Genomic DNA, 18,907 nt, shown 5'->3' with positions numbered 1-18,907 from the left:
TAAAAAAAAAAAAAATTGAAAGAGGACTGTCTGAATACAACATAAAATCTGTATTCTACAAACAATTGAGTGGGTAATAGTGGGTGACGGTGGGTAATAGACTCAAAGAATTTACACAAACTTGAACACATCTTCATTTAAAGTTAAACATAAGAGTCTGGCCCTGTGGCCACGGGGGCGCGCCCACCGAGCCCGTGCGTCAGGCCACCACGTGACGCATGACGTATCATCAGAGTCCTACTAAAGAAAATCCAACAGGGAAAACCTGCGGCTTCTGCGCGCGACCTGACGCCCAAGTCTAGAAAGTTGTGAAGTTTACTTGATCTCTATTTATAACAGCTCATCAGATCAGAAGACGGAAGGCTGCGATGTCTGTCGATCACAAGGAGGTAAATGCTCTGCTTCCCAACTTCTTTTTGGATGTAACGTTACCGGCAGCAACTTGACTTTAAAAGAGAGTGTATTACGTTTCTAGGTTACATGCATAGACTCTCATAGTATAAGTACAGCTGACGGCTATAAACGGTTATGATGGCAAAATTATGCATCAGCTTTAGGATACTTTGGGATTTTTCCTAACATGCTATTAACAATACATTCGTTTACATTATAATGTGGTTCGGCAGCTAATCTGCATTCTCTAAAGAGCTAACGTTAAATGTTTTCTTCTTTGTAGGAAATATTCCTTTTTAGTGATCCTTTACTTGTAATGATCATTTAGTTTCATTGATTGAAGGCCACGACATTGGTTTTATTTCCACATATTGAGAAAAAAGGCAAATTATGCAAAGTGCATGTATAGTTTGCATGCAGTTTGCAAAGTACACGATTTATGCTTGCACTCACATGAACCCTATTGATAGAAAGGAGTTCAGATAGCTTGATCACTTGCCTGTTTTTATGCATAGTTATGTGCTTTTTTTAGCTTTATCATTTGGTAAGTTCAACATTATTTTATTTTAATTCACCCTAGGGGATGAAATGTCAGGCGTATGAATGAATATTATTTTAAAAGTAATTTTGATCACAAAGGACTGAATGAAATTGGAGGCAGTTAGTGGAAAATTGAAATGCACACAGAAAAGAGGACCTTTCAGAACGTACAATGCCCCTTCAATTACAGTTTTGCCACAGGGTTTGACAACAGCTGCAGTTTTGTTCTCTCAAATTGTATTCAGTCTGACATAACCTGCTTAGGGTGGTACAGTTTTGCCGTCTAAAACATATGTTATTCGCACAGTGCGAGAAGACCATTCAGAATTTATAATAATGGTTTCTCAATTGGAGTTTTACCACAGGGCAAACACAGCGCTGTTGCATTCTTAAATTGCTGTCACAGACCCAACTGTGGGTGCAACCATAAAAGATATGTTATCCACATTGAGAGGAATGTTCATTTGGCTTCCCACCCATCCAACCTGCCTTCTGATGTCTTTTTCTGGTAGTTTATGGGTTTAAATGTTACTTCTAGAGCCAGAGAATCTGAGGTAGTAGATGTTTTCTCTTCCCTCCCTCCCTCCCTCCCTCCCTCTCTCTTTCCCCCTCTCCGTGACTCGTGGGTGTTGGGCTGAAATAGTTTGGTGTAGTTTTACATTCCTTATATAGCCTGTGGAGTAAGAGAGACGTGGAGCAAACCCGTGTCACAAAGAAGGAAGGGAGGGAGTTGTGCTTTGCCAGCAGTGAGAAAGTCAGGCTGTCTAGCAGTGCCAGATTTCCACTTGGTTTTCTGGAGGTTTGGGTGACAAGTTTGGTCCGTGGCATAAGGTATGTGTGCGCCGTGCCACATTGCAACAGGCAAACTCTGTGTGGGATATGATAGCCTCTGGAGTTTGGAGACTATAAGTCACAGGGAGGGGGGAATTGTCATGATTTTAGGGACTCAGCTTGTCCTTGGCTTTTAGTTGTTACTATTTGATATTGTACCGCCCCGTAACATAATCAACAGTGATGCTATGATTTGCTGGAGGTGCCACCTGTGGATTATTTAGTGTTTGAGGAATAATATGCAGTAGTTATTAAATTAATCTGCTATCATCATGCATAAGCGTGTCATGTTCTCATGCTTTATTCAAACAGCCATTGAGTGCAATAAATCTATGCTGAGCTTCTGAAATGTGTTGGGTTGTCATAATATATTACATTTTCACTCATGGATTTGCTAGTGTAGATAATGTGCACTTTCATTGTGGATCAGTGACCAGTAATTTGCAGTTCACCATGCAATGGAAATATGTAGGTGCTTATTTCTGTCACCTACCTGATAATTAATTTAAATAAGCCGAATCTCAAATGTCTCCCCGAATGCTGCTGTGAACAATTGATCACACAGGAATGAAAGTGTTTTCAAATGGTTTCAGTGCTGTTACCTCAAGCCAAATTTGTTAAAACCTGAAATGTGTACTTTAGTTGTCAATTCATTTTTTTTGTATCTGTGTGTACTGTAGTGTTTTTCACAATACACATGATTTTAAACCAGCTTTACAGACATTTTAATATCGTAGAGCGGGGCGATAAAGTATATTGCTTTTTGCGAGTATGTATGAATGTATGTGAAAAAAGTTGGACATACTTCTATATCCAACTTTTTGTAAAGAGCTTTTCGATAATATAGCTTTTGAAAGGTTCTAAAAGAGGGTTTTCACAGTGATGCCATAAGGTTATTTGCGTTCCCAAATAACCGTTTTAAGAGTGTATTGGTATAGCTTTACGAGAGTGTACTCTATGTATGTGAGTAAATTTGGATTTGGATATATTATATTGTACTATATAATTGTTCGAGATATCTTGGTTGTTGGGTTTAATTCCCGCACAGTCAGACATCAACAGCGTACCAGACACTGTTCACGTATGTGGCTCTGGAATGTTTGGTTTTAGCCTGGTTAGGAGCACAGCATCACTTGTAATATTATTACTACATGATGGAATGAAACCATAATCTCTCTTCTGTTTGTTTTCTCTTCAGGCCATGAATATATATTGTGTAACACTCAACGGACCTGCTCCCTGGGGTTTTCGGCTTCAGGGAGGCAAGGACTTCAACATGCCCCTGACCGTGTCCAGGGTAAGTGACCTCATCTTGGATGTAGCGATGGGTAATAGCATGTTTTGTTATCAGCTTAAGCTGTCAGCAGCATATTAATGATGTATTCCTCCCATTTGTTCCCTTTAACATTTCAGTTTGACAAATGAACAAGGTGTTTCGCAGACTTCATTTAGATAGCATGAATCCATCACTCACTCAAGGTGTTTTCATCCCTCTAATGAGGTTTTGCACAAATTCTGTGTTAGTTTACGGTCCTATTTCTGCGTGCAGAAAGACATCAAACACAAACTCAAAAGGAAATGTAATCGAGTTAATGAGAACAGTGTGCTCAGTGCTTCATGAGGTCTATTTCAACACTTGCATTCTTTCAGAAACATGTCACCGCTTGATATCAACCCCATAAGAAAAGGGCTGCTTCAGAACTCCATTCAGATGTCTCCTCACAAGGATATGTTATGTTTTGTTTAGTTTCCAGCATGCGTTGTTCTCTCTTTAAGGTCATTGAATCTTGGTTTAATGGCACCTCCAATGGAGCATATTGAACAGATCAGGTCCAGACGCAGAATTTCCATTCCTTATATGAGCAGTGTTGTTTGCAGTATACACACAATTTCAGCTCTGGTAGCTTGTGCTGTTGTGAACCTAAAAGGTAATTTCGTAGGTATATGAATACCATAGGGACGATTGAGGCCTTGGTCTTGATAAAGGCGATGTGTGTATGTAGGTTGATTCCACAAAAAAACATTAAATATTGTGACTCTGTACTGTCTTCAAACATTGCTCAGTTTGTTGAGCATCCTAACTAGCGATGCGTTTCCCCAAAGCATTGTTAGCCAACTATGGTTGCATGGTTACCATCGTAGTTCAACAATTCAGCATTTTAACGGAAACCGTTGTGAATTTCTCCAAAGATGAATTGTAGTGCGGTGGTTAAGCAGAGAGTTACCAGTCTTTGTTTGTGAAACACCCCAACACAAGACTGGAACACTGGATTAGCTTGGGGCAAGACTGTCTGATTGCTCAACCAATGACAGACAAGTTTGAAAAGTCATTTTTGCAGTTTCTATAAGTTATGCTAGTGCAGCAGAAATGACACGGTTCACAAGTCTTGTCTTCTTGTTTTATTGCATTAAGTAATGGGTCTTGTTCTTCATAGCTTTTCTTGTCTACATCTGCATACTTCTTAATGTTTGACTTGGTTCATTTGTCTTTTTGTTTTTTTTTTGCCATTTTGAGAGTAATGACTACCACTTGGCTGAAGAAGTTACCAAAAGTAGCATTTAACTTGTGTAAAAGTTAAAAAAGATCCTGACAGCCAGTTTTCAGCAATTGTATGTCCCATTTACTTTATATTAATATCGGCTTCTAAATAGTTTTAAATATTGAGGAACAATAACTGGACTTTCTATGTTTTCAGCTCTGCCAGATTTTACAACATTTTCACAATTTTCCTTTCTTTTTCTGACATGGTAGTATAACCTGCAGCCGGGTACATCTGTTTAGCCCTCAGACGTCTGTCGGCATTGATGACTTGCATTGACACTGCTTTAGTCAAAATGGTGACTTCATCCGTCAGTGTGTGAGCCGACCATAAAGTCGCCTGCTGTTGCCAGATGTTATGTAATAGCAGGAGCGTGTCTGTGCGTGTCATTCTTAACCTGATTTAACTTCTCATAAAGTGCATTGCAGGGTCTTGGGTTTATGAAGAATGATTTCATTACAGGACTGAACAGATACCAGCATCTCCTCATGCTAGAGCTAACATAACAAAAATGATGACTATCATTTTGGAAATGAAGGATATCTTCTTTTTTAGTTAAACTGCAGGAACCGCTTCAGCATTAAATCGAAGAAATGGAAACTTGTGGAGTGGAGATAAGTCCATCCAGATGGATCAGTTATTTACTTTATTTTTCAGTGGATCTCTAGGCCTCACAAAGACTATTGTAAAGCCCTAAATTGGCAAATGATCACCATTTACTACCTTAATGCTAATCACATGACCTGGAAAGTGCCGTATGTTTAACACATCACATTCGTCCTCACCTCTTGACAGATGTGAAAATTAATTTTCAAAGGAATGTTACAGTCGGAGAGCTTCCTATGTTCAGGTTGACATCAGCCAGTCATTACTGTGACATTAGATGACTCATTAGGTGTGTTTGTTCTGTCGTTTGAGATTACACTATGCTGTTAAAGGTGATTTGTTAGTCTGATAGGAAAGACGGTGATTCATTCATCTTGACAGAAGGCTAAACCCTTCTACATTACCGTACTGTTGAATTATGCAGTGTTAGATCACGCTGGGTTGAAACGAATCGTGAGTTAAAGGATTAGTTCACCTCAAAATCAACAAAAATTTCCTAATAATTTACTCACCCCAATGCCATCCAAGATATCCATGTCTTTCTTTCCTCAGTGGAAGAGAAAAATAATAATTTTTCTTCCAATAATGGACTTCAATGGCAACCAGCGTTTTGAAGTCCAAATCAATGCAGTTTCAAAGATCTTTGAAGTGCTTGAAATGGCTGTGCACGATCGCAGCTGAGGAGGAGAGTCTTATATAGCGAAATGATGGGTCATTTTCAAAAAAAAAAATATATATACATACTTTTTAACTACAATTGTTCGGATTGAGCTGATCTGCAACGCGCCGGGAACTACGTCATCACGTTGAAAGGTCACCGTGCGAAGGAGGATAGTTCAAATTGTACTGTATGTTGAATGACATATTTTTGTCTTTGTGTCTTATTAGTGTTTAAAATGGTCCTTACGTGTGCGTATCCTGTGTGTTTAAATCTTTTAAAACCTAAACGTTTTTAGGTAAACGTGACCTTTCAACGTGTAGTTCCCGGCGCGTTGCAGATCAGCTCAATCCGAACAATTGTAGTTAAAAAGTATGTATATATATTTTTCTTTTGATCGCTTCGCTAGATAAGCCTCTCTTCCTCAGCTGCGATCGTGCACAGCCGTTTTGAGCACTTCAAAGATCTTTGAAACTGCATTGATTTGGACTTCAAAACGCTGGTTGCCATTGAAGTCCAATATTCGAACAAAAATCCAGAAATGTTTTCCTCAAACTTATTTTCTCTTCCACTGAGGAAAGAAAGACATGGATATCTTGGATGGCATTGGGGTGAGCAAATTATTAGGAAATTTTCATTTTGAGGTGAACCAATCCTTTAATGAAGATATGCCCTGTCCACAGGTTTTAAAGGGTAGTAATCTGAAGATGGGTGGTCTGTTTCCCCCCTTCTCCTCAATGGGAGAACAAAGAGGTTAAAGAGTGAGGTATTATGTGCTGATGCACACAAGGCTGGCCATTCAAACAGGAGAATGATGAAATGGAACATAGTGGCTTATTTATAGAGGACTGCTTAAACATTTGCTGTTATACACAATAATTAGTGGTACTTGATTTGAACAAACCGCTAATCCTGTGTTTTAAACTTTGGCATCTATCTAACTCATTCTGCACCGCTTGTGCTAAACCAATGATAGTCTTTGAGGAGAGGTGCTTTTCTAAGAAATCTGGTTTACAGTTTTGACCAGTTGGATGATAAACATGCGCAGAAATCCAAAGAAGACTTCCATTAAATGAGGGACCCAAGCTATGTCTTTTGTTTGGTTTCTTTTGACTTGGGCCATTAAGTAACCACCTAGTAACACCTTAGCAACCATATAATTAGCTAAAAAACCACCACAGTCCCACATTACTAATACAGTCTAGCACAGGGATGGGCAACTCCGGTCCTCGAGGGCCACTGTCCTGCAGAGTTTAGCTGCAACCCTGACAAAAAATATTTAGTAATCCTGAAAACATTGATTAGCTTGTTCAGGTGTGTTTAATTAGGGTTGGAGCTAAACTCTGCAGGACAGTGGCCCTCGAAGACCGGAGTTGCCCATCCCTGGTCTAGCAGCATTAGTGACTGTATTTTCCCCATGTCTTAAATATGGATTGAGTTCATCAGCTGATGGTATTTGGAAACTGGACTGGCCTTAATATTTCTCTGAGCATTTCCCTGTCATTCCTCCTTTCCTTCACCACCTCCTCCTCCTCCTGTTCGCATTTCATTGGACACCTCGGCACATTTCTTCAAGATTCCTGGGATTTTAACGCTGCTTTCCTATTTCTGGCAACAGAGCAGCAGCCCTTTGTTTGCCCTTTGTACCCACTATCCATTAATGTCTCCAGTCATCATTCCCAAAACCAGATGACGTGGTTCTTGGACCACAAAGGAATACTTTCCTGGTGAAATGAATGCAAGTGAAACCTACAGATGAGATGACATAAACAGTTGGATCTGTGTACAAGCTGTGAAATCCATAATGATTACAGTGTACAAATGTTATGATTTGTATTTGCTTCAGTGGATGTCCATCTGGTTTGTATTAGCAGGCAAAATGCCATTCGTGAAATTAAACAACTGCAATTTGAAAATTATCTATGATGTAATCTTTAGAAGATTAGAGAACAGTTTAAGTTTTCTGTTTGTGATTTTTTTGTTCCCTGGGGTTCCAGCTCTGTGACGTTAACCCGAACTGAAGGTGGTCTGCTCCCTTGATGAAGACAGTTATTACTTTGTGCATATTACTCTGGAGGTTAGAGACCCCATAAAATCAAAATGGGAGTTTTGTGGCTTTTAGTCAATGACTGTTAGCCTTTAGGCCATCTACATGTTAGTGTGCTTTTAAAAGTTGACATAATCCAATTTATATCAGATATAAGGATTTCAAATTAACAGTCCTTTTTTCTCTTTCAGGAAAACGGACTTAAAATATTGTTGACTAAATCTGCGCTCACTTATTTTGTTCAGCAGTCATATGTTCTCTAGAATGAGAATGTCCCTCTATTGGCTAATAATATTTATAGGTTTATATTTATGTTAACATTTTTATAAAATGAAGTGTTCTATGCCCTTATAATTGTGGCAAACAGGACGGCCGAGGTACGTGAGAGCAAGGCGCAAGGCCGGTGGTGCGTTTGCGAATGACCAACACCTGTGAAGCACACCGGTCTCGCATCTCTCATGGTGGAGCGGAAGCATAAAGGAGGAGCGACGACGTTGATGATCGAGAGAGGAACAGGCCTGTGTTTTAGTTGTGTTTGGTTTTTGTATTTTATTTTAGCCGCAGTCGTCCGCGAGGGGCTGCTGGCAGTTATGTGCATTTTCGGTAGCCAGCAGTCGTCCGCGAGGGGCTGCTGGCGGTATTTGGGTTTGTTTGTTTTATTTTAAATTAAGTATAATTTGATTGTTTGCCGGTTCCCGCCTCCTTCTTCCCTGAACATTGCTACAATAATCCTTTATTGTCTTATTTCAGTGGAACTCAAAAGTAGTAATTTTAAAGAATATTTACATGGCTCTTTTCTGTACTAGTACAGTTCAGGATTCCCATGGTTGTCAAGAAAATGAAAGATAATTGACTGAAAATGAAAGATATGAAAGTTATTCACTGATAATCTTTCGCGTTCGAATCCGATTTTTAAAAAAGGCAGAGCTACAGCGGAGTTTGAGGTTTTCAGTGAATAACTACCAACATTTTGGTCCTTTGAGAGTACAGCACACAAGTAGACGACTGTCATAATATATTTATGGTATTTGTTTTGGTCAACAATAACATTGTCACCAAGAACTGTCATTGTATGAAGATTATTTTAAAATTTAGTTTTTGTGTTCCTCAGGGGAAAAGAAAAAGAAAAGAGTAGGTCTTCAAAATGACAGCATTTCCCTTTTGGCTGAATTGTTATTTTAACAAAATTAAAGAGAGAGATGCACTTGACGTTCCTCATGAGAAACATTTAGTTCTTGGTTTACTGATCGTATTCCCAGTGTCTCTGGCCTGTGCACCTAATCATCTGAGTTTGTCACAGTCATTTTAACAAGTTTGTCAATATGTTTGTTTGCTTTTGGAGGGCTTGTTAGCCAGCGTGGCAGTGGCTGCTCTAGGAGACTTCTGAAGATAGTTTGGTTTAAAGCTTGGCTCTTACATCCAAGAAGATATTTATGGCTCACTCGTATCAGCTGACGCAATTGCACTGAGGCCCAGAGTCTTACAGCCCCCCAAAAGGAAATGGAAAGTGAAATGCGGCAAGGATTTTAACGGGGTGGTCTTTAGGGTCGCCACATAAACTTTCAGCACCATCAAGGACAAAAGGATAGGCCGCTGCATGTCTGGGGTAGAAAATTCCTAATGGGCCATGATTTTAATGACTATTTAGCATTGAATATCCAGGACATACATGGGATATGTCAAAGACTCTATTCTTATTGTTGATTGTGACCCAGATCATCCTCCATTGAACATCTAATATGGCTACCGTCCTTGTTTGTAGCGTTTATATGAGTGTATTTTCTTGTGTCGTCCTGCACATTGATGTCAGAGGGTTTAATGTTTCTCTACTCTTCCCCATTTGACTTGTAAAAGGTCTTAGCGCAGCACTTAACTGCCACCAGACTCAAGTCTAGGAACAGCTGGGTTCTGAACTTGAGCCAGGATCACAGGTGGCCGTGTCCATCAGCTTTATCTGCATACTCAACCGTCCACATTCCCCTTTCTTTCTTTCTTTCTTTCTTTCTTTCTTTCTTTCTTTCTTTCTTTCTTTCTTTCTTTCTTTCTTTCTTTCTTTCTTTCTTTCTTTCTTTCTTTCTTCCTTCCTTCCTTCCTTCCTTCCTTCCTTCCTTCCTTCCTTCCTTCCTTCCTTCCTTCCTTCCTTCCTTCCTTCCTTCTTCTTTCTTTCTTTCTTTCTTTCTTTCTTTCTTTCTTTCTTTCTTTCTTTCTTTCTTTCTTTCTTTCTTTCTTTCTTTCTTTCTTTCTTTCTTTCTTTCTTTCTTTCTTTCTTTCTTTCTTTCTTTCTTTCTTTCTTTCTTTCTTTCTTTCTTTCTTTCTTTCTTTCTTTCTTTCTTTCTTTCTTTCTTTCTTTCTTTCTTTCTTTCTTTCTTTCTTTCTTTCTTTCTTTCTTTCTTTCTTTCTTTCTTTCTTTCTTTCTTTCTTTCTTTCTTTCTTTCTTTCTTTCTTTCTTTCTTTCTTTCTTTCTTTCTTTCTTTCTTTCTTTCTTTCTTTCTTTCTTTCTTTCTTTCTTTCTTTCTTTCTTTCTTTCTTTCTTTCTTTCTTTCTTTCTTTCTTTCTTTCTTTCTTTCTTTCTTTCTTTCTTTCTTTCTTTCTTTCTTTCTTTCTTTCTTTCTTTCTTTCTTTCTTTCTTTCTTTCTTTCTTTCTTTCTTTCTTTCTTTCTTTCTTTCTTTCTTTCTTTCTTTCTTTCTTTCTTTCTTTCTTTCTTTCTTTCTTTCTTTCTTTCTTTCTTTCTTTCTTTCTTTCTTTCTTTCTTTCTTTCTTTCTTTCTTTCTTTCTTTCTTTCTTTCTTTCTTTCTTTCTTTCTTTCCTTCCTTCCTTCCTATGCGTTTATTTTTAAAGGGATAGTACACCCAAAAATGAAAAAGTAAAATAAATCCTGTCATTAACTCGCTTACACGATTTTGTTCCCCCCATCCACTGAAAACAAATAGATGTTTGGCAGGATGTTTGCACTGCTCTTTCCCTGTTGAAAGTGAATAGTGACCAGGGAAGATCTAAAATGACTAAAAGCACCATAAAAGTATTGTTGACTTAGAATAAATCTCACCAACTACTTAATGGGCTTAACGCCCCCTGGTCATTATCCACTTCCATGGAATGTATTCTGCTTAACGTCCTTTTTTGTTGGTTTGAAATGACATGAGGTCAAAATCACGTTATGGCTTACACCATGTCCTAACCAGATTCCAGCGACAAATAATTTGTCTGTCCACACCATAGACAGTAAAAAAAGATGGACGACGCCCCTTCGTTCTCTTCCATTGGCGAGAAGTGAAACCGCCATTGCCCCGATATGGCGCTGACATCTTGGGACTTGAGTCTGTGCAGTTGCGATTTCGGGACCAGACCCGCCCTCACTCTCGCTGGATCAATCGTAAGCACGCGCCTCTGCTGCAGAACAAACCATTATGTAGGTGTGAAATAATTAATTATAGAAATTTAGATATTAAATTTAAAGCTCCAATCTCCTCAGTCCTCCAAAGATCCCGAAAAAAAGTCCGTTGTTGCTTCAGTGACCCCTTTGCTCAGAGAACCTGTCAATCACAGCTGTCAATCATGTACGCCACAGCACCATTTTTATAGCATCAAATAACTAACTAAAAACAAACTTATTTTAAAAACAAAGACTTGAAATTACATCAGCGTGATGAAAACTACAGTAAATGACAGAAACTATCTTTGGAAAAAAGATATGTGAAGTGTAATTTAATTGTTTAGTTGGTCTCACGTCCCATTGAATAACATGGGGAGGCGGGGTTTATGAGCTATACTAGGACCGGTCACCGGGGGGGCGATCAAGACGCTTTGGCTTCACTTTTCAGGGCTTGTGCGGCACGCTTGGTCCACACAAAACGCGACGTGACTGCGAGATGCGTCAAAATCAATCAAAACCCACAACCAATCAGAACAGCGTGTGGGCGGAGTCTCACGGCAAGTGCACAGCACCAGAGAGTAATCTTGACGGCACTCGCAAGAAAATGGATAAGTAGGCTACATAATCAAATTCACAAATATTACACCATTTAAATATTATTAAAAAATAAAAATACTTAAAACGTTCTTGTTTCCATTTGTTTCATTTTAAGATCTGAGGTGAATTATCCATTGTTGATTTTACAGCTACAAAGCTGTGAGCACTAAATGATATTCAAAGTCCCATTGCATGCTTTTAACATTAAATAAAGCACATAAACAGTACCTGAGATTATCATTGCCACACTTTGTGTTTGTCGTCGCAGAAAAATAGAAACCGTTTCTAAATAGAATTGTTGCGTGTCGCCGCCGTCGCGGCTGGTTAGGACACGGTGTTAGTGTGATCAAATGTGTCAAATCGCAAAGACTGCACGTTTCACATTGAAGCGTGGCACTGTTTTCTTTTTTTACACACAAGCAGCTTATTATCCAGTGTTTTCAGTGTCTCAGAGTGGCTCGGTTTACAGTAAATGCTGCTCAACACAAACTCATCTTCTGACAACAGGCATTTTATAAGTGCTTATCAACAACAACAAAAAAGGCGTTTTTGGCTCTCTTTGATTAAAAAAAAGAAATAAAAAATGTTTGAGTTTAACTTTTAAAAATTAAATTAAGACAAACATTAGTATTTTTATTTAGTATTTTAATTACTAGTATTTTTAATACAATAATTTATTATTTTATTCAGTGCTGAGGGGTAATGTATTGCAAGTAACACAAGTTACATAATCGGAGTACTTTTTTCCAAGTAATTAGTAGAACTCAAAAAATATCTGAGTTTCAAATGAGCAACTCAAGTTAAGGTTTCCAATCCTGCTCCTGGAGCTCCACTGTCCCGCAGAGTTTAGCTCCAAACCCAATTAAACACACCAGAACCAGCTAATCAAGCTCTTACTAGGCATACTAACTTCCAGACAGGTGTTGAGGCAAGTTGGAGCTAAACTCTGCAGGACCGTGGCCCTCCAGGACCGAGTTGGGACCTGTAAACCTATGTTTAGGGACACCTCTGTTCTTCGCTAAATGTGAGCATTTCACTTGCACAAAAACCGATTCAATATATCCCAAAATGAGTAAAAACAGTAAAATCCAAACTCAGAATATTACGCAAACCTGCAATAATTAAATATTTTAAATTACACTTATATAATTTATTTAATCTAAATTTATTAACCAATGTCTTTACTGATGACCCTTTAATGATGCAATCCAACTATACTAATAAGAAAAAAATTACTTTCACATTTGTTTAATTTTTTTGTTTTCATTGCTGAAGTAAGAGTGTAAAAGGGCCCTTACATTCGATAAAAATAGAAATGTTATTTATTTATTTCAAGCAAGCCCAGCCGTACGTAACATACTAGTACTTTCTATAAAAAGTAACTATGTAACGCAATTAGTTACTTTTTTAGAGAGTAACGCAATATAGAGTGGTGCAGGGAGACATCAGATTCCAGAAGACTAATTCGCCGCATACCGAAAAAGCAAATTTTGAATCAGTTATGTTTATTTTTGAAGGCGTGTTTCTAATAAGCAAAAGATAAGACAGTTTTGGGGTGTGAGAGTGTTCAGTTTATATTATAGAGCAAAATGTCAAAGTATGTTCATCGGAACCAGTGGCAACACTGCTTATATTATTACTAAATGCTCTTTTTTTACATTAAAATATTACAATAGTAATACATTAGTATTTGTTAAAAAATAAAAAATAATAAAAAATATTATTTTGCCATGAAATATTACAACAGCATTTTTAATAATAATAATAATAATTATTATTATTATTATTATTATATAGTCAAATACTTATAAAAGTTTTGGCCAAATTGTGCAGACCTACAGGGACAGCAGAACTTTTTTTATATTACATTTTAAATCACAATTTTTATCAGAAAATTGACAATTTTAAGTCGTGCAGCCCTAATATGAGGGTGAGTAAGAGACGATTGAATTAATTGTTTTTTGGATGACCTCTCCTGGTCTGGTCTGGTCTGTTTCCTGTGGGCTTGCCGAAGCGCTATATCTGAGGGAGGACTTTCTGCAGGATTGTTTTTCAAACCGCAGCCATTTCCTCATGATGTCCTGACAACGTCACAATGCTTCTTATGTTTCATAAATATTTGCATGGTCTCAAACAGGCTGTTGAGGGCTGAGGCCCGAGGACAATAACTTTTGTTCTCTTCCCCCAGTGTTGTCTAACTCCGGATTCAGAGCTCAGCAGAGAAGACTTGTAAATGTTTGTTGAAGTGAGTAGCAGGCGGTCGAAACCGGAAACGTGGTAGAACTTGGAGAATGGATGGATAGGGAGTCTGAAATGTCCAGAACAGATGGTAAAACTTTGGGTACAGCTTTATATAGACACGAGGACAGACCATGTGCATTGCATTCAAATACATGAATAGCAAAAGCTGGATCTCATTAGGGTGATACCACCAAATGTCTTATTACACAGACTAAGTGCTATTAATGATGCATAGCATTTTGCATTTTTAGTTGCTTTTATTTGTTGCCAAATGTGGTGGTGCTGTTTGGGTCCACAGGGTTAAGATTTCTCATGATCCTGTTACGCCATCTGGCTCAAAAAGCATCTTTCTTCATTGATGCCTGGCCATTGAAAAGCAGAGCAACTATGATCGAAATGATTGGGAATGCTAACAGAAATTCTCCAGACTTCTCTATTTAAGTGTACCTTTTAGCTTTAGGCTGGTACTCAAATCTTTCCTATTCACCGTTTCTGTGGGATTTTTGAGTAAAGTTTCCACATAAATGTTCATCTCCAGTGGAAATCTAGCTGAACTGCTTGCCAGATCAACAATAGGTCAGAGAAATTCCTCCAAAGCTTGTCGGAGCACGCATGGTTTGGAATGAATGTTCAGAAATTTTATATGGCGGATCAGATTGGCGGGTTCTAGGTTGTGTGCTTTGTCATCAGTGTGTGATGTTCAAATTGTTCACACTTTGCTCAGTAGTTATCTGAAACTGTTGCTGGTCTTATTTTCCTAGAAGGCTTCAGACACAGGTTGACCTAAGCCTTGGAGTTTCACATTTTGGTTGTGCTATTCCAGTGGTGAACAAAGTATACACTTAAATCTGGGACATATATTCTTCTCTAGCATAAGTCTGTGATATACACATGAACGTGACTCATATGTTACATGGCAGAACATAATTTCCCCATTCATATTGTACACTGAGTCAGACAGTAGAACATTTTGAATGTTCATTTCCATGTAACTCAGGCATTTGTATGTTTCCCTACATTCTATTCACTTTTCCTTTTGGGCGACGGCTCTGGCCTTTTTCGGAGTGATTTATATGCTGTAGCTCGCTTCATTGCCAAGAAGGCCTTATCTGAAAGTGCTGCACAGTGAGACAGTAAAAGTCAATGCTGCGTTAAACTGCTGGATTATTTTAGACTGGCTTTTGTGTTGTGATGGATTTATCAACAGCATTACATTGTGAGTTCTTTGTCTGTCTGTTTGTCTGTAGACTTCACTTCCTCTCAGGTGTGTTTGTTCTTGTGCGGTAGGGTTTGATTGATTGGGAATTAGGTGTACTGCTTTTTTCACTGCTGTGGTTTTAGAGTTGACGTGGTTTTGAATGGTTCAGCATGAGGTGTGTGGTTGGCTAATATCAATTTGTTTTTGATAAAACGGGTCAGGTTTGCAGGTTCAGAGAAGTGTTCTCATTTTAATCTTCTCAACTCATGGTGGCCTACAGAGCACTGAATTTAGGTATCTTTACAATCTGGGTCAAATTATAATACATTCATCAGCTTTCACATATTAAATACATTGTTTATTCCTTTGGAGATTCACAGTTGTGGTGTTAAGGTGGGCATTAATATAGCTATGGTTCATACTAGGGGTTAGGGACTTAAATACGCTAACCTTAAGTATTACATTTTAACAAAAAGCTTATCCTGCATCATGCTAGTTTTATATTTTCATTTTAATTAAATTTTAGTCATTTTTTATGTCTTTTTTGTCACACTTGTGTTTCTTGAGTCTTCTTGTCACTAGTCACATGTATTCCTTTGTTCTGTTTTCCAGGCAGTCATCTGTTTCCATGGTTACTGTAATTTAGTTCATCTGCATCACCTGTGTTTAGTTAATTATCATCATCGGTTTCACCTGTGTTCTGTTAATCAATGTTCATCTGTGTTTGTATTTAGTTCTCTTCTGTTCAGTCAGTCTTTGTCTGTTCTCTTTTGTATTTGGTGTGTGTGAACCTTGTGTCTGTCTGTACCAGTTTTTGTTATATTATTGTAAGTAAACGCTTTGCATTGGAACTTTGGACCCCTCATGTTCTTCTGCCTGCACCCCACCGTGACGCTTTTCTCTTTTTAATTGTTTTTTGTTTAAAAAACATTTAAAATAGTATGTAATTATTTATTTTTCAGTTTTAGTTCAGTAATTTTAGTACTTGAATTTGACAGATGGAAATTATACCAAACATTTTGCATCTTATTGTGTGTGTCTGTGCTATGAGTCTTGATTTCCCCTTGATGGACAAGAAATCAAGCTAAAACTCCTATAAATTTACACACTGTAGGAGGTGTGAGAATAGCCATATGTTTAGACCAGAGAAGTCATAGAGACATAGAGATAGGTTTTGGTTATTACTCAACTGCCTAGTAATAACCCAGAATACCCTAGCAACCACACAAAAAAGTGCTTTAGAAACCTGGCACCATGGCAACACTTACAACACCCCTGTGTTGTTTGTTTTCAGCACCACTCACTTGCTTCAAAAAATGGGAAAATCTGTTTTTGATTTTAAATGTTTTGGGTTAGCTGAAAGTCTTCTCCTGACACTTCATTAGACAGAGCGTGACTAATGTTTGTTCTCTTTGGCTGTTTCAGCTGACCCCAGGCGGCAAGGCGACCCAGGCCGGAGTGGGTGTTGGAGATTGGGTGGTATCCATCTCTGAGGCCAACGCAGAGGAGATGACCCATGTGGAGGCACAGAACAAGATCAGAGCCGCAACCGACTCCCTCACACTCACTCTGAGCAGGTACACACACACACACACACACACACACACACACACTTACAGTTACACTTACTCAGCGTCTTTCATCACTGTCTTTGAGTTTCAGGATCACATTACAGGGGAGAGGATGACTTAACAGGAAATTGAGTTCTCTGGTTAATGCATCACTCAAAACCCCTTTTATTACAGTCTTGAAAGATAGAGTGTGAATTTTACCACATGTGTTGCATTATAAACATCTAAACAAATGATTTTAGATGTCTACAACTTTCAAAGAGCTTTGAGGGGCTTTGAAAAAAAAGACTAGTCGGACACCATTTGCTTTAGATAATAGATACCTGTGAAGAGTACTTCCATTTAATGTAATTGGTTGTTTATATGGGTTTACCATTGTTTTGGTAAGGATGCCAAAACCATTGCCTATAGGGTGCAACAACAAGACGCCAGATGTAAGAAAATGAATTGTATCCAATTCATTGGATTATGAATTCAATGACATCATGAAATAAATGTTTTTCTCCAAAACACGTTGGCCACAATTATTGGTACCCCTAGAATTTTTTACGAGTAAAATATCTCTGAAGTATATTACCATTAATGTTTACCTTTTTTTTTAGCACACCAGGGTGACTAGGAACATGAGACCGTCTAGCTATGACTTCTTGTTTCACAGGAGTTTAAATATGAGAATTATTCTCATATTCTCTTATTCATCAATCACAATGAGTAAAACCAAAGAATATAGTTCTGATGTGCATCAAAAGATTGTTGAGCATCACAAAATAGAAAGTGGCTGTAAGAAAATAGCTAAAGAATTGAAAATCCCCATTTTGACCATCAGGGCAATAACTAAGAAGTTGCAATCAACTAAAGATGTTATGAATCTGCCAGGAAGAGGACGTGTGTCTATATTGCCTTAATGCACGGTGAGGAGGAGAGTTTGAGTGGCCAGAGATTCTTCAAGGATCACAGATGGAGAATTGCAGAGATTACTTGAGTCTTGGGGTCAGTTTCTGCTGGAGGTCCTGGACTTCTTGTTCAGATACATGGCATCGTGGATTCTATCAATTATCAACAGAAAAAAATCAAAACCTGACGGCTTCTGCTAGAAATCTTATAATGGGCCACTTTTGGATCTTCCATCTGGACAACGATCCAAAACAAATATAAAAATCAACACAAAAATGTGTTACAGAGCACAAAATGAAGCTTCTGCCATGACCGTCCCAGTTCCCTGACCTGATGAGTGGAGTGAACTGAGGAGAAGCACCAACATGGATCTGGAAATCTACAGGATCTGGAGAGATTCTGTATGGAGGAATGGTCTCTGATCTCCTGTCAGGTGTTCTCCAAACTCATCAGACATTATAGGAGAAAACTCAGAGCTGTTATCTTAAAAAAAGGAGATTGCAAAAAGTATTTAATAAAAGGGTTCCAATAATTGTGGCCAACGTGTTTTGGAGAAAAACATTTATTTCATAATGTGATTTCCCCTCCACTTTCAATTCTTTTACTTCAATGAAAGGTGAGATTTTTGGCAACTTTTTGAATGAAAGATCAAAAGGATAAACGATGCAGATTTATTTTTTACAGCCAGTTTTGATCATATTTTCCAGAGGTGCCATTAATTCTGACCCTGACTGTATACTATATTAATATATACTATAACAGTATATAACTATTAGTATTTTACACTTTATTATTAATAATAATACATTTTATTTGTTTGGCGCCTTTCTGGACACTCAAGGTCGCCACTTATTAAAGTGTGTGTGTTAATGCCTATGGAAAATGTCTAGCTCAGTTTGAAAATCATGGTTCACAACGGCAAGATCGTAGGCTTTAATCACAGGGAATACACAAAGTGATGCTGTGGATAAAACCTCTTCCAGATGCATTAATGTAAAATCAATGGGGAAAATGCTTCAAGGCCAAAAAAAAACTGTGCAGTCACTCTTGTGATATTTAGCATCTAATTTTGGTCTGTTTTGAAAATGTCAATGTGACTTTTAAATGGTTACTAATTTAATTTAATTTGGCCCAAAGTTGTGTCTAGAGTGCAGATCTATCAAGATATACCAAATGAAAAGGTCTTTTGCCTGTTTCCATAGCAATTGTGTTGGTCAACTTGGCGTGGGACCTTGTGTGGCATTTTAAGCTGAATTAAATGGCCTCTAGATCTTCAGGCCTCTTGTGTTGTGCAAATAGATTTTAAGGTAGGTATTAAATACATAGAACAAATCTTATAAATTCACTCTCCTGCTGTGTAATAAGTGTCGGGTGGCTCGGATGACCCTGGGCTAAAGGTAGAGCAGATAAGCTGGAG

At 38.1% G+C, this 18,907-nt stretch overlaps 1 protein-coding gene across 5 annotated transcripts in view; it reads left to right on the top strand.

Annotated features, from left to right (window-relative positions):
- The first annotated feature begins 196 nt into the window (after positions 1 to 196).
- pdlim7 (PDZ and LIM domain 7) overlaps positions 197 to 18,907 on the top strand; it is a 44,973-nt gene continuing 26,262 nt past the window's right edge. For 2 of the 5 annotated variants that reach the window (XM_077247575.1, XM_077247574.1), the window contains exons 1-3: positions 1,600 to 1,764; positions 2,963 to 3,061; positions 16,451 to 16,602. In XM_077247575.1, the coding sequence (XP_077103690.1) occupies positions 2,966 to 3,061; positions 16,451 to 16,602 (248 nt within the window). In that variant the 5' untranslated portion in view covers positions 1,600 to 1,764; positions 2,963 to 2,965. Of the gene's footprint in view, positions 390 to 1,599; positions 1,765 to 2,962; positions 3,062 to 16,450; positions 16,603 to 18,907 lie in introns of those variants that run through there. The other 3 variants (XM_077247576.1, XM_077247571.1, XM_077247573.1) reach the window with 3 other exon arrangements.

Source organism: Siphateles boraxobius, unplaced genomic scaffold (genome assembly GCF_051911475.1).
Source record: "Siphateles boraxobius isolate OS27281-9 unplaced genomic scaffold, OSU_SipBor_1 3, whole genome shotgun sequence".
In the NCBI taxonomy this organism is placed as follows: domain Eukaryota; kingdom Metazoa; phylum Chordata; class Actinopteri; order Cypriniformes; family Leuciscidae; genus Siphateles; species Siphateles boraxobius.
Note: the sequence above shows the minus strand (reverse complement) of the source record. Positions and strands in the feature narration are given on the sequence as shown.